Consider the following 14705-nt stretch of genomic DNA (forward strand, 5'->3'; position numbering starts at 1 on the left):
TGATGCAACCATGACCCACATATTCTTCCAGTTGGCATTTCATTTAATTCCAGTCTTCCTCAACCACACTTTCAGCTTTGCAACTGACCCCTTAAAAGCCCTGGGTATGGAAAGCGGGGGGAGGGGGGAGGGGTCAGCTGTGATGCCATTAGCCTTCCCTGGTTGTCGCTTCTGTCATGTACCAATCCTTCTCTGATACAATGGAGTTAGATTTATTAGGTTTGGTCCTAAGTCCCTGTTCCCACATCAAGCTTTATTTATTTGTTTGTTTTTAAAAAAAACACAAATCCATTTTTAATGTGTTTTCCCGCAAAATACGCAGTTTTATACTATTTTAATACAGCTTTATTCTAAATTGTATTTAGTACACGTTTTAACATAAAATATAATATTGGTAATTTGCTTTTTCAGCTGAAAACTATTGCAATAACTGCATTCCAATAATAACTGCATTCCGATCCATGTTTCAGTCCCAGGAAGTACAAATGAGAATGGTTCATTTAAAAAAATGCAGATTGAAGAAAACCTCAAGCATTTCTAACTTTGAAGAGGAGGAAGAATTGAGGGCAGCTTAAGCCTTTTGGTTTGCCTCACTCACCAGCCTGCGGATGACCCCTCTGATTGCCTGGTACCAGTCTTGGCTGACAGCCTCACTGCCTGATTGCAGGAGATACTCGTTGCCTGTCACGGTGCGGAACTAAGAAGAACAGAGGGCAAAAGGAGAGAAGACAGACTGGATTAGGCAATGGCTCCGTGTAACCCTGTGTTTTCCTAGAATATATTGTCTTGCATTTCTAAGGAAGAAGAAGAAGAAGAAGAAGAAGAAGAAGAAGAAGAAGAAGAAGAGTTTAGACTTGATATCCCGCCTTTCACTACCCTTTAAGGAGTCTCAAAGCAGCTAACAATCTCCTTTTCCCTTCCTCCCCCACAACAAACACTCTGTGAGGTGAGTGGGGCTGAGAGACTTCAGAGAAGTGTGACTAGCCCAAGGTCACCCAGCAGCTGCATGTGGAGGAGCGGGGAATCGAACCCAGTTCACCAGATTACGAGTCTACCGCTCTTAACCACTACACCACACTGGCTCTCTATGGAAATGTGTATGAGGAGCCACTGGACATAACAAGAGCCCTGCTGGGTCAGGTTAGAGGCCCAACTAGTCCTCTTTTTACAGTGACCAAGAAGATGGGTCTTGAGAAGCCAACAAGCTCCTGCAATAGCAGTCTCCCATCACCTCCAATCCCAGAGACGGAATTTAGTTATGAGTGAGGAGCTGACTAACTCTTGAGAATGTGCCTTTGAGCAGATTCTCACCATCCACTTCCCAGCAGAGACAATCCACATGTCTGGAAATTATCCCCTCTCTTCTCCATGAACAGCACATGCAATGGCCCTTCTTTAGCTGCTTCTCTATTGCAGGCCAACACAGGACCATTAAAGGTCAACTCTGTGTTCTTAAGTGAGAAAAGCAAACAAAGCCACAGTAGGGGCAAAAAGGGTTCACTTCTTGGCAATGTGACATCTGACCCCAGATATCCCACAGGTCAAGGCTCATTTCCTGAGCATTCACACACTTACATGGATGACATTCCGCTTACTGGACAAGTCCCTGGCCCAGTCAATGCGGGCCCCACGCAAATCCACACTGCTTTCAGGCCGGCTACTGGCTGGCGTCTGCAGGAAGAGAGGAGAAGGAGTTAGCTGGTTCTCCAGAACTTCACTTGACACTGTGTCAAGCTGGGAAAAGGGACACAGGAGGCTTCTGCTGTCGAGCACAATCAGTCCTTCCTTCCTCCTTCACTTTCCACATTGTGCCTTGCTTGCCCCACTCACCCATCCAGCTGCCACCTTGGGGTCCTTGTAGAACATGAGACTGTTCCCAGCCAACACCAGCCACGAAGATGCCCAACACTTTCTGCGGGGGGGGGGGGGAATGAGAGAAGCAGGGTGAGATGAATGGGGATGACTCTGACAGCATGCATATTCTGAGCGCACACACAAAAGGATGAAAACAAATGCCCCCACATTCAGGCATGTTATACTGATTGCATTCATTGGTTGGAATAAGCACTGCAGTTATATAAATGAACCCACCTCAACATTGCATTGAAAGCAGCCAGTGGCTTTCCTGCATTTTCAGACTTCATATGAGAGACATCATTTTATCTTGCTCTGATACCATAGCTCCCAGAACCTACCGTATTTTTTGCACCATAACACTCACTTTTTTCCTCCTAGAAACTAAGGGGAAATGTCTGTGCGTGTTATGGAGCGAATGCCTGCGGGTGGCGGGGGGGATCTGCTGCAGTCGTGAGCAGAGGATCCATGGTTTCCCTTCCTTCCCTCCTCCGTGGTTACAAAGCATGGATCCACATGGATCCTCTGGAGTTTTGCATTGGGCTACTCCAAACTCACTGTCAGATCACATGTCTGTGGCCACAGCATGAACCACAAAAATCATATATCCACTATTTCGTTTAGAATATTTTTTTCTTGTTTTCCTCCTCTAAAAACTACGTGCGTGTTATGGTCTGGTGCGTGTTATAGAGCGAAAAATACGGTACTTTATGCCTTCAGGCTTCCCTTCCCTTCCCTTCAAGAAGGCAGCTTCTGCACGCGATGTAGAAGGAAGGGGCTTGTCAACGTGGAAGGTAGCTCATCTAGGAGACGGAAAACTCTGATCCTAACCCTCCACTGCCTTGCGGGAAGAAAAGGCTAAGGAATGAACCCTACACAAATCCTGCATGGAGTCCCTAAGGTGGTTGGATGGCACCTTATATGCCTCCTTCCAGCAACTCCTGCAGCCAAGCTGGTGCCGAATGTCTTGCTCTGCTTTCCTTTGGACCCCATCAGCGAGTCTGAGAGGAGGGTCTTGTCATCTGGGCAGCCCAAAACCTCCACACACACTGCCCAGGCTCGCGCCCCCAAGGATGTCACTTCAGTGCTGCTAATGCAGCTGTTTGACTTCACCCCTAGGGGCGGACTCCATTATCTCTCCAGACAAATGGATGTCAACAAGGCATCAGGTGAGACTTTCTTTACCTATTTCCTGTTCTCCGGAACTAACTCAATATCCTAGTTTGAGCCTGAGGGAAGGAGAAAGAATTCCCCCTAGCTCATAGCTGAAGAACTTGTGGCCCTCCGGATGTTGCTGGATTCCATCTCCCATCAGCTGCAGCCAGCATGGCCGGTGATGCAGGATGGGCACTGGAGCCCAGCAACTCTGGAGGCCACAAGTATCACCACAGCCCTGCCTTAAGACCAACTGCTGTCATTGCTGCCCACTTTTTGAAGACCCTGAGCTGTAGTTAGGAACACAGGAAACTGCCTTACACTGAGCAAGACTACTGGTCACTATAATGCAGTCTACACTGACTGGCAGCAGCTCTACGGGGATTCAGACTGGAATCTCTCCTAGCCTTACCTGGAAGTGCCAGGGATTGAACTGGGGCCTTCCACAGTCATTGTCAGGATAGTATATCCATTGTATTGCCCATCAGGTTATTTAGATACTCCAAACTCCACGTGTCCCATTTCCCACAAGCCTGCTTCCTCTGCCCTACCAAACTTCTCCCCTGATGGAGAGAAACCAGGCTCAGATCTGCTTTATTTCCTCCTAGGTTGGCTGGGCCCCTTCCTGAGCTGTGACAGTAAGCTGAAAAAAGGCCCAATTACTCACTGACAGCCCTTTTGTCCATTCACAGCCAGGACATTGCTTGTCAAAACCCCTTCAGCTGTGAACTGCTATCCAGCTGGAACTGAGCAACCAGTCAGGTTAGCATGAAGACTGGAGGACCAAGGGCTGCCCAGATTCCACCAAAAGGAATAGGGGGAAGCACCCCTCCTCAAGCATCTTCCCACCGCAGGGGGATGCCAGCGAGGTACCTGAGTTTTCGGCCTCCTTCTGCAATCTTGGTTTTGTTCAGCTGTCCGGTTTTCTCCACCATCTGCAGTGAAGAAGCATCAGCATCAGCAAACACCATGAGCAAACCCTCTGACCTTTTCTGAGCTGCAGGATACTCCCCAATAGCCTCTGTTTCTCAACAGAGCTTCACCTGCATCTCTCCATCACGTATCAGACAGGCGCTCGCTCTATTGCCTTCTCAGGTGACTACTGAAGACATTCCTTTTCCAACAAGCCTTTTAAGAGGTTCTGCACTGGAGCTGGTTTTATATATGATTTTATTGTTGGTGTTCAGGATTAGGTACCGCACTGGGTCTCCCTAGCCCACCCTGCAAAACTTTATTTTTCCAAAGCCTGGATTCCACTCCCTGTCACCCCTTTGCTTCATTCACCCTCCAAGCCACACCGCCGGCAGCAAACTGTGTTCTTCTTTGTCCTGCGCTATTATTCCTATTATTATTGGGGAGTCCATTGCCTGGGCTGCACTTTTGACTTCAATCGGATCTTGCCTGCAAGTTTCCCACAGGCACCTGGTTCACAGGTATATAGTCCAGGACCAACGGTGCCATTGGCCTGATCCCACAGGGCTCCCTTCTTATAAGGGCACCCTACCCCACCCCAAAACTGAGAAAGACGCCTGCCTGCCTGACCTGGCAGCCCTAAACTTGGGGTGCTCACTGCACCAGATCCTTTCCAGTGGGGAGGAGGGGAGCTTTCTTTGTTCAATTATATTTATATCTAGCTTTTCCTCCAGGGAGCTCAAGGTGGTATATAGATGGTCCCCTCCCTCTTATCCTCACAACAATCCTGCGAGGCCGGCCGGCCCCAGGGTCACCCAATGAGCTTCACACACTCTAACCATCACCCCACACTTACATGCAGCAGGTCAGGGCTGTCTGTGGGGGAACCATTGGCAGATCCCGAAGGTGCAGGGTATTCCTCCAGCCAGGCCTCACAACTGTGTTGCGAAAGGTTCCGGCGATGACTTCCCTGCAAGGAGAGACACACAGAGGAAGTGAGTCTCCCAGCCTCTTTGGTGTATCAAGTCCAGGGCCAGCCCTGCCATTAGGCAAAGGGAAATGACTGCCCCCGACAGCTGATTTTGGATGAAACGAAGGGGTGGCAAACAGCTGCTTATTTTATTTATTATGGGTGATATCCAATGTTGGTCCTTTTCAGAGTAGACCAACTAAAATCAATGACCTCAAGTCCACTAATTTTGGTGGGTCTACTCACAAAGTTTGGATAGCACCCCACATTTTATTGTCTTATTCTCTGCCAGGGAACGGGGAGAGGAATTTCTGCTTCAAAATAATGTGGCTGACCTTGGTTACTTTTGCACCTTTACCTGACGTGGTTTGGAGGGGAGGCAATGCCATTTGCACTCTGCCTCACGCAGCCAAATGTCTTGGGCAAGCCCTGGTCCAAACACATTCTACACCATTGCCCTGCCCCTCCCGTTCTCACACCTGCAGCTCCAGACACACACAGAGTAATGCAAGGCTGCGTACTGACCAACACCCCCCAAGGAATCCTGGGAATTGTAGTCTGTGACAGGTATACTGCAGTTCCCAGGATTCTTGCAGTGGGAGGGATTTGCTCTAAATGTCTGCTGTGCACACACCCTCCATTCACTACCAAATGCGCCTAATTCCTCCTCTCTGGGGCACACAGTTGCCCCCCCAGCCCCCCCCCCAGTGACTTACCTTGGGCCCCTGCGTCTCTGGCAGCACCATGGACTTGGTGTAGGTCAGCTTCTTGTCCCTGGTCCGGAGACCCTGTCTTGCAGCCTCCAGCTCCCCCCTCTCTGCTCCGTCTGGGTCTTTGTCCAGTGTTTCGCCCAGAGGAGGGTCTACAGAGGCTGAGGGGCTGTGTCCCTCTGCCTGTATCAAGCGCTGCAAAAATGCAGAAACACAGAAGGTGTGAGGGAAGGATAAAGTGTGGGGCGTGTGGGTGAAGAGAAGCTACTATCTAGAGAACCGGACAGCTTCCAATTAAAAGAGGCTTCCCTTCCCCCTCCCCACCCCAGGCTCAGCAATTCCAGAGTCTTAATCCCCAGGGGCCCCCTGCTATTTCTTTCAAACCTCCTCTCTCACATAAGCAGCAGCCCTCTGTCCTCCTGACCCACCCACCCCCCATCTGTCCTGCCCTGACCCTCTGCTGCTGATGGTCCTAACAAAACCCACAGGAACAAGCTCTCCTGGTGGAGGAGGAACGCACGTGGCAGTGGGGCGTGGGGAAAGGGGAGAGCCAGCTTGGGAGATTAGCTGGCACTGGCAGGCTGGCTCCTTCCCCTTGGCCAGCACTCCTAGTTCGTTAGAAGTAATTATTGCAGAATTCCTCCGGCAGCGGCCCAGGGAAAGGGTGCCAGGAAGCAAGGGGCTTCAGAGGGAGGCAGCCTGTTTGGGGGGGAGGTGGCAGCAGGTACCTATCTGCAGGGCTGCCCAACAGGTGAGCTCCCCCCAATAATGGACCAGGGGGCCCTATGTGGTGTAGTGCTTAATAGTTCTCAGCTGGGACTTGGGAGACCTGGGTTCAAATCTCGATTGCAGTCATAGATATCACTGGGTAGCCTAGAGCTGCTTCCAGACTGTTGCCATTTTGGGGTGGGATTCAGCCACATACCAGCATATTCAGGCTGTGCAATGCAAGTTAGTTTTGTGCTCTCACATGACAACTCTGGACTTTTTGCAATAAGGAAAGTGATGGGGAAATACACGCTGGAAAGCGTGAGATCACAATTGCTTGAAACAACATTGTCTATCCTTCCAGCAAAGAAATATTCAGTAAATAGTTGATGCGGTCCAAACCCCCTACAAACTTTGTACAAACAGATCCGGATGAATGGTAAATAAGCAGCTTGTCCAGAAGCCATCTATTTCTTTGCCTCACCCACCTCACAGCATTGTTGTGAGATTGAAAGGGCCAGGATGGGAGGCAACAATGTACTCCCCTCGTGAAATGCTTGAAGTGATGGAGGTGAGATTTTATCCCTAGCAGTTGCACACACTGGTAAGAACCAGCAGCAGCCTCACCATCTCTTGGCTCCTTCGCGGTGGTTTCCATGACTTCTCGCCCGTCGCTGGCTTGTAATAGTAACTGCGCAGGGAACCAGAATCTATGTGGTGCTCCCAGGTGTCCAGCACCTGCAGTGGGGGGCTGCGAGGGCTCGGGGGCATTCTTGCTGGTTGCTTCATCTCCTCCAGGTTGCAGTAAATGGGGGTCTTTTCCCCAACGGGATGGTGGGGAGGCAGGTGAGTATCATCCAACATCTGTCAGAAGAAAACAGGAATGCTCATTTTTTCATATATTAAGAGGAGGCAGTTTCTCCTCATTGTGGAATGCAGAACAAGTGAGAGGAAGCCTCCACAGCATGGGATTTTTATGACGAACCCAATAAAGAGCTCTGGACAACTTAACTTCAAAAATAAACATTTTCCAATCCCCTAGATCAGGGTTGAGAAGAAGGCAGATCTACTGATAGATATTTGGGTGATCAAGAAGATTTGAGGCCTCTCCCAACTGGTTAACAATAGCAGCAACAAAGGCCACACCACACAATACATTTAAAGCAGTATGATACCACTTTAAACAATCATGGCTTCCCCCAAAGTATCCTGGGAGCTCTAGCTTGTTAAGGGTGCGGAGACTTATTAGAAGCCACCCTCTTCTCCTCCCAGAGCTACAATTTTAGAGATCCTTGTGAAGAGGGATTGAATTTTAAACTGTTCTGGAAATTGTAGCTCTGGGAAGGGAAGGTGTGTGGGGTTTTTTAACACCTCTCAGCACCCTTAACAAACTACAGCTCCCATAATTCTTTGGGGGTGTTTAAAATGACATCATAGTGCTTTAAGTGCATGGTGTGTATGTGGCAAAATTCACACACCCTGAATTATGCTTCCAAGATAAAAAAAAAAGGTTTTGGAGTAACCAGGAATGGATTTTTGTGCAGAAGGCTCCACTTAGTTCTGGTACTCAAAACTAATTCCTGAACTGATGAGGAACAGGAATTCATGGACAGCCCTATCACCCCAGAGGAAATAGATATGGTCCTCAAAAACCTGAAGCCACACAAAGCCCCAGGCCCAGGCGGCTTTACAGCAGAATTCTATAGGAAATTCAAAGAACCCCTGATGCCCTACATGACCCGCCTATTCAATGACATCATAAAAGGGGGGGCCATCCCCCAAACCTGGACCTACTCCAAAATAGTCTCCATCCCAAAACCACTGAAAGACAGCCTCAAAGTAGAATCATACCACCCAATCTCATTATTAAACCAAGACTACAAGATATTCACATCAATCTTGGCCAACCGCCTAAAAATCTTCCTACACAAGTTAATAGCCCCAGACCAGACTGGCTTTGTCCCTGGTTGCAATATAACAGACCCCATCAGGAAATTACTGAACCTGATCGAACACAGCAAGGCAACCAAATTCCCACTGACAATTATGTCCCTAGACATCCTCAAAGCCTTTAACTGCTTAGAGTGGAAATACGTTCTAGCAGTACTAACTAACATGAAATTTGGCCCCAACTTCCTACAAATTCTCAAACAAATATACTCCATAGCTGTCAAATTTCAGATTTGAAAATAAGGGATCAGCAGCCTCAAAAATAAGGGATCAGCAGCCTCACCTGTCCTGGTGACAGTCTCCGGGATATCTAACAATCCGGGATAGCAGCAGGAAGCAGCAGGAAACGGCGCTAGAATAAGGGAATTTCCCGCAAAAAAAGGGAAGGTTGACAGCTATGATATACTCCCAAGCCTCAGCAAAATGCAGGACTAACAATATGGACTCTATATCATATAGATATAGAGTCCAAAGCAATCCAAAGAGGCACAAAACAAGGATGCCCACTGTCTCCCTTCTTATTCATCTTGACTCTGGAACTTTTAGAAATCTGAATCAGAGCAGCCACAGACATCAAGGGAGTGGAAATCAAAAGGCAGAACCTATAAATTAGGGCTCTTTGCGGATGACCTAATGGTCACAACACCAGACCCCATAAACATAGCAACCTCCCTAATCAGAGAACACAACACATTTGCAACTGTGTCGGGCCTACAGGTAAATTTTGCAAAATCGGAAGCTATGTGCTCCTCGTACCCAAAAAGAACTCACTAACGTCACCAACATAAAACTTAGCCACACCAAGTTCAGATACCTAGGGATACAAATGACCAGAAACCTCAATAAATTATACCTCCACAAATACAACCCCTTGTGGTGACAAATTAACAAAGACCTAAAGAGATGAAACAACATAAACTTCACTTTCTCAGACAAATAGCCATGATCAAAATGATCACCCTCCCAAAACTAACCTACCTATTCCAAACCCTCCCAACTCCGAAAATGGCAGAAAAAAACTACACTTATTTATCTTCTCACACAAAAAAACAAGAATAAGCCCCACATACCTGTACCTTCCCTCCTCAGAGGGAGGGTGGGGAATCCCCAACAAAGAAGTATATTACATTGCCAACCAAATACACCGCATAATCCCATATATACTAGAAGATGAGACAAAACAATGGATACACCTAGAGAGGGACACAATCGAAAATACCTGCACCACAGCATATCCACTCCTCCCAAACTAAAGAAAATTCACACAACACTTAACAGGTACACACAGACCATGCTCAAAGCATGGAAAGCAGAAATAGGCAAACTGTCCCCAACCCCATCCCCAGTAATTCCCCTGGCGTAACACCCATTATTCCATCACACAGCACAAAACCCCCAGATAAAAACCTGGCAAACCAAAGGCTTATATCGTCTAATAGACTTCTATAAAAATAAAAAACCTTTGTCAACACAAGAAATACAAGACAAACTAGGAGACACCCAAATGCCCTGGTTAACACAACACCAACTACATGCCCTCTTAAACAATCCAGTAGTAAAATTAGCAGCAACTAGGCTGAAAATCTCCTCCTAACAGCAAAGGGACACAGAAAAGGGATGGTATCCGCAATATACAAAATACTACTCCAAAACCCCATGAACCCCCTAGACGTAATCAAAAAACAATGGGAGGAAGACATAGGCTATGAGATTAACTCCACTCAGTGGACCAGAATGTGGTCTAAACCCTGCCTTTAAATCCATATCAACGAAAAGGAAAGAACTCACTCTAAAACTCACCTACAGGTGGTACCTAACACCAAGAAAACTAGCATTAATATGCCCAGGAACCTCACCAAAATGCTGGAGAGGGTGTACCTCAACAGGCACATACCTCCACATGTGGTGGGAATGCCCCAAAATCCAATTATTCTGGACAACAGCCATAAAAGAACTATGCAAAATAACTAAGCAAGTATTAGAAATAACCCCAGAACTGGCCCTACTAAACATCTTCCAAGACAATAATGCCCACTTACACCACAAAGAACTCATAACCCACCTACTCTCAGCAACCGGAAACATCATAACCAGACACTGGAGAGACCTGTCAGGAGTAAGCATGGACCAATGGTACCAAATAGCATGGGAAACAGCCCTACTAGAAAAATTAACTGAATCTGACACGGGGACAAATAGAAGAAGATGCCTTCACTCCAGGTATGGCTCCCCTTTATCACATACACAACCCAACAAGACAATGTCAAGAATCCACCAACAGCATACAAATCCATGGCTAACCTGATTCAAAACACCCACCCCACTCACACACGAAAACAAAGTTCACCACAGCCAACCACAATTGAACAATCAAACCCAACCTCTCTCACCACCAAAAGAACACAAGCGAATAGCAAAGAGAACCTGCACAAGCGACACAAAACCCAACACATACGTTAAGTAAAATAGAAACATCGCCACCCGACCCCATCCCCACCCACCAGGGCCCCCTCCACCTTTCCCCCTTTTTCTTCCTAATGTAACACTAATGTCTCAACAAATGAAACTGATCTGTAGAAAATGTAACTTGAAAAAGACATTGAACATACTTTTGTAAACCAAGAAATCTTTAATAAAAGTACATTTAAAAAAAACAAAAACTAACTCCTGGGATCAGAATGCTTTAATTCTCAGGGTATGGTTTTTACACCAGGTCCTACAAGCCTGAAACCTGCCTGTCCTGGTCCCAGATCACGAGCTGTGTCCTCCTGACCTAAGGCAAGTGACATGTGGGGCACCAGAACCCTTCTCAGATTTTTAAAAATACTGTTTTTATCTTCTTTTTAAATGTTTGTTTTAATATTGCATTGATGTTTTGACCTTTTTTTGAACCACACTGGAGTCCATGTGGAGACTTTAAAAAGATGAAGGTGCAGTTTAGACGTTTTCAAAATGAATAAATGATCCTACTCTTCAGCAACACCAACTAATCATAGGACACAGCCATTGCGAAGACACAGCGGATACTGCACTGCAACAGAGCAGCCCCTTGCCTCGATCATAGGAACGAACTGACCATGTAATCACCTGCCATATCTAGGTCTGTAATCCTCAGACGTCTCCAATCTGGAGTTTACATTCATCCCCATCCTACAACGTGGAGCCTTTTACTAATAGCGGAAATATTTTTACCCCACCTAATGACCAAAGTTACCCAGAGTCCCATGGACTGCAAGAAGATCAAACCTATCCATTCTGAAGGAAATCAGCCCTGAGTGCTCACTGGAAGGACAGATTCTGAAGCTGAGGCTCCAAGACTTTGGCCACCTCATGAGAAGAGAAGACTCCCTGGAAAAGACCCTGATGCTGGGAAAGATGGAGGGCACAAGGAGAAGGGGACGACGGAGGACGAGATGGTTGGACAGTGCTCTCGAAGCCACAAACATGAGTCTGACCAAACTGCGGGAGGTGGTGGAAGACAGGAGTGCCTGGCGTGCTCTGGTCCAGGGGGTCACAAAGAGGCGGACACGACTAAGCGACTAAACAACAACAACAACCCCCATTTTATCCTCAAAATGCAACTAAATGTGAGAAGTACGTGTGGACGGCCAGAGCCGTGGGTTGGAGTCACACAAGTTGGAGTCACACCAATCCTACCACGCCCCTAACCCCAACAGAATCCACCTGAACCCCCATCCATGGACCATCACAAACTCTGCCCTGTTCCAGAGAGGTCCTAAGCCTTGACTTTGCTGGAGAGGCCCCTCTCAATCTTCCCTCCACCCACCCATTGCTCAAGAGGAAGCTGAAAACACTTGCTTCATTGCTGGGCTTTCCAATGATTCCTTTCGCAGTTCAGAGAGCCTCCGCTCTGCACAACGGCTCCTTTTGCTCTGCGTATGCCTCCCCCAAGCGCTTTCCCTATTTGACCCCCCCCTCCCAAACTGCCTGTTCCAAAGGCCTTTGCTGATGCCCACCTCCTCACAGTGAGCTGCAACCCGGCCCCAGCTCCCCCTCCCGGCCCGGTACTCACTGCTGTCAGCGCCTGGGTCAGGAGTGCAGCTCAGAGGCACACCCCGAGGCGCTGCCGGCCCTCCCACTGGCTTCCCCCACTTCCTGTGTGGGCAAGACCAGCAGCCTCCCAGGGAAAGGGCCAAAAGGGGAAGTGGTTGCAGCATGCTCAGATGTGCGCTGCCGTGACCACCCAGGAATCTAACACTATCCCAGTAGTCGATGGTTCAGTCCGTAGGTCCTGCACTGCAGGGAGTTGGACTGGATGACTCCCAGGGTCTCTTCCAACACTACAGTTCTATTATTCTATGAAACACACACCTCCTTTTTGGTAGAGCATGAGACTCTTAACCTCAAGGTTATGGGTTCTAGCCCCACATTGGGCAAAAGATTCCTGCACTGCAGGGAGTTGGACTGGATGACCCTCAGGGTCTCTTCCAACTCTATGATTCTGTGATTCTATTATTCAATTCATACTCTGTGATTCTAATAGGTTTCTTTTTGATTAAGCAGCATATAAAGATTATTAAGTAAATATAAGTAAATGTGCAGTTAAAAGTCTGCCTCAACCCTAGTGCAGGGGTATTTTATCATTTAGAGATACCTCGGGTTACGGACTCTTCAGGTTACAGTCTCCGCTAACCCAGAAATATTACCTCGGGTTAAGAACTTTGCTTCAGGATGAGAACAGAAATCACATGGTGGCAATGGGAGGCCCCATTAGCTAAAGTGGTGCTTCAGGTTAAGAACAGTTTCAGGTTAAGAACGGACCTCAAGAATGAATTAAGTTCTTAACCCGAGGTACCACTGTATTCTCTTATTTGAGACACTGGCCAATCCTTCCTTAGTAATTAGTAAGGGACACTGAATGGAAACCCTGAAACTGCTTTTACTGTACAAACTGCTGACTAGGCCTACATGTACCACGCTGCTGCTGCTGCTGCTGCTGCAACCACAACTGTGGTTTCTGTTTGCTTAAAAGTAAGGACCGGAAAGCAGTAGGGAAAGGATTAACCCTTTCCTCCCCAGCTGTGAGCCCAAGAAAAATCCCTCCCCCCACCTGTCCTGCCCACCACAATTAGTGATAAAAAAAACCCCAGCAGTAGCAGGAGAAGTGGGATTTTCACTGGGATTGCAGCTGAGGAGCAGGATGACCACATGTCCTTCTTTATAGACCAGAGGTAGGAAAACCTTTTCAGCCTGAGACCCAGGGCTGTGCAGGATGTGGTCAGCCAGGTACACTTGCCCAGGCCTCAGAGGGCTAAGTCAGCCGGGGGGGGGGGGGGCTGCAGCACCAAGGACCAGCCGCTTTTTCATTTGAGTTTCTATTCTAACAAGATATGATAGCCATCTCCCAATGTCTAAAGGGCTGTCCCATGGAAGATGGAGCAAGCTTGCTTTCTCCTGCTCTGGAGGGCAGGACTCGAACCCATGGCTTCTAGTTACAAGAAAGGAAATTCCAACGAAACAACAGGAAGGACTTTCTGACAGTAAGAAATGTTCCGGTCCCAGAGCTGGGTGGGTCCAGAAGCAAAAGCAGGGGCAGCAAGTAATGTAAATTTAACCTTTCCCCCTTTTTTAAAAGCATGCTTGTTTCTGCACAAATTCACACGCCCTTCTCTTCCCTCCATCCAGGCCTGCAAGGGTTGAAGGACACATTCCAGCCAAGCCAAAACACATACGTGTGTGTGTGTGTGTGTGTGTGTGTACACAAAGCAGGGCTTGTGAGGGGCGTGGCTTAGGGAGAATCCCAAGGTTCCCCACATGTCATAGAGGACATTATTCTGTTTGAAGAACTGTCTAGTCAGGGTTGTCAACCTGGTCCCTACCGCCCACCAGTGGGCATTTCAGGATTCTGGGTGGGTGGGAGGGGGTTCTACGGCACAAGCTGAATCCTCCTTTCATCGAGCTCTGGTGGGCGGTAAGGAAATTTTTCCATCAAGAAAGATGCATTAGTGGGCGATAGGTATAAAAAGGTTGACTACCCCTGGACTAGTCCATGTCTGGGTTAAAGATGGTTAAAGCCATCAGAAGGGAGTGAAGGGTCTGTCATCCAATGGAGGGCTCAGGGGACAGGAGGGGTCTGAGGCCTTGAAGCCCTGCTTCTGAGTTCACATAGTTATTCCCCACACCTCACACACCTTAATTATGTGAAAAGGTTTGAGACAGGATGGAGGCCACCTTACCTGCTCCTCTGAACTCTGCTCCTGCCTTGCGTCACCAGTTTGGGACAAGCCGCATGCGCTGTGACTCCTGCCCGGAGACGAGGGACGGGAACGCAGAGGGAGGCTGTGGCAGGACATGAGGCCGACGTGGTGGAAAGGCGGGGTGTGTGGTTCCATGCAGAGGTCTACCAGAGAGTAAGACAGCACTTCCAAGTGAGCTAGAAGGATGAGGGAAATGGCAGGGTCAGAAACACATGAAAAGGGTCGGGT

General features: G+C 48.0%; 1 protein-coding gene across 2 annotated transcripts in view; it reads right to left on the reverse strand.

The window, feature by feature from the left end:
* ARHGAP9 (Rho GTPase activating protein 9) overlaps positions 1 to 14705 on the reverse strand; it is a 32840-nt gene that overhangs the window by 7771 nt on the left and 10364 nt on the right. For both annotated transcript variants that reach the window (XM_082208293.1, XM_082208294.1), the window contains exons 3-10: positions 14457 to 14653; positions 6937 to 7173; positions 5608 to 5796; positions 4778 to 4891; positions 3883 to 3944; positions 1831 to 1912; positions 1576 to 1671; positions 599 to 697 (exon numbers count right to left, since the gene is read on the reverse strand). In XM_082208293.1, the coding sequence (XP_082064419.1) occupies positions 599 to 697; positions 1576 to 1671; positions 1831 to 1912; positions 3883 to 3944; positions 4778 to 4891; positions 5608 to 5796; positions 6937 to 7173; positions 14457 to 14653 (1076 nt within the window). The remainder of the gene's footprint in view (positions 1 to 598; positions 698 to 1575; positions 1672 to 1830; positions 1913 to 3882; positions 3945 to 4777; positions 4892 to 5607; positions 5797 to 6936; positions 7174 to 14456; positions 14654 to 14705) is intronic.

The sequence above is a fragment of the Podarcis vaucheri genome (genome assembly GCF_965113315.1).
Source record: "Podarcis vaucheri genome assembly, chromosome: 2".
NCBI classification, from domain to species: Eukaryota; Metazoa; Chordata; class Lepidosauria; order Squamata; family Lacertidae; genus Podarcis; species Podarcis vaucheri.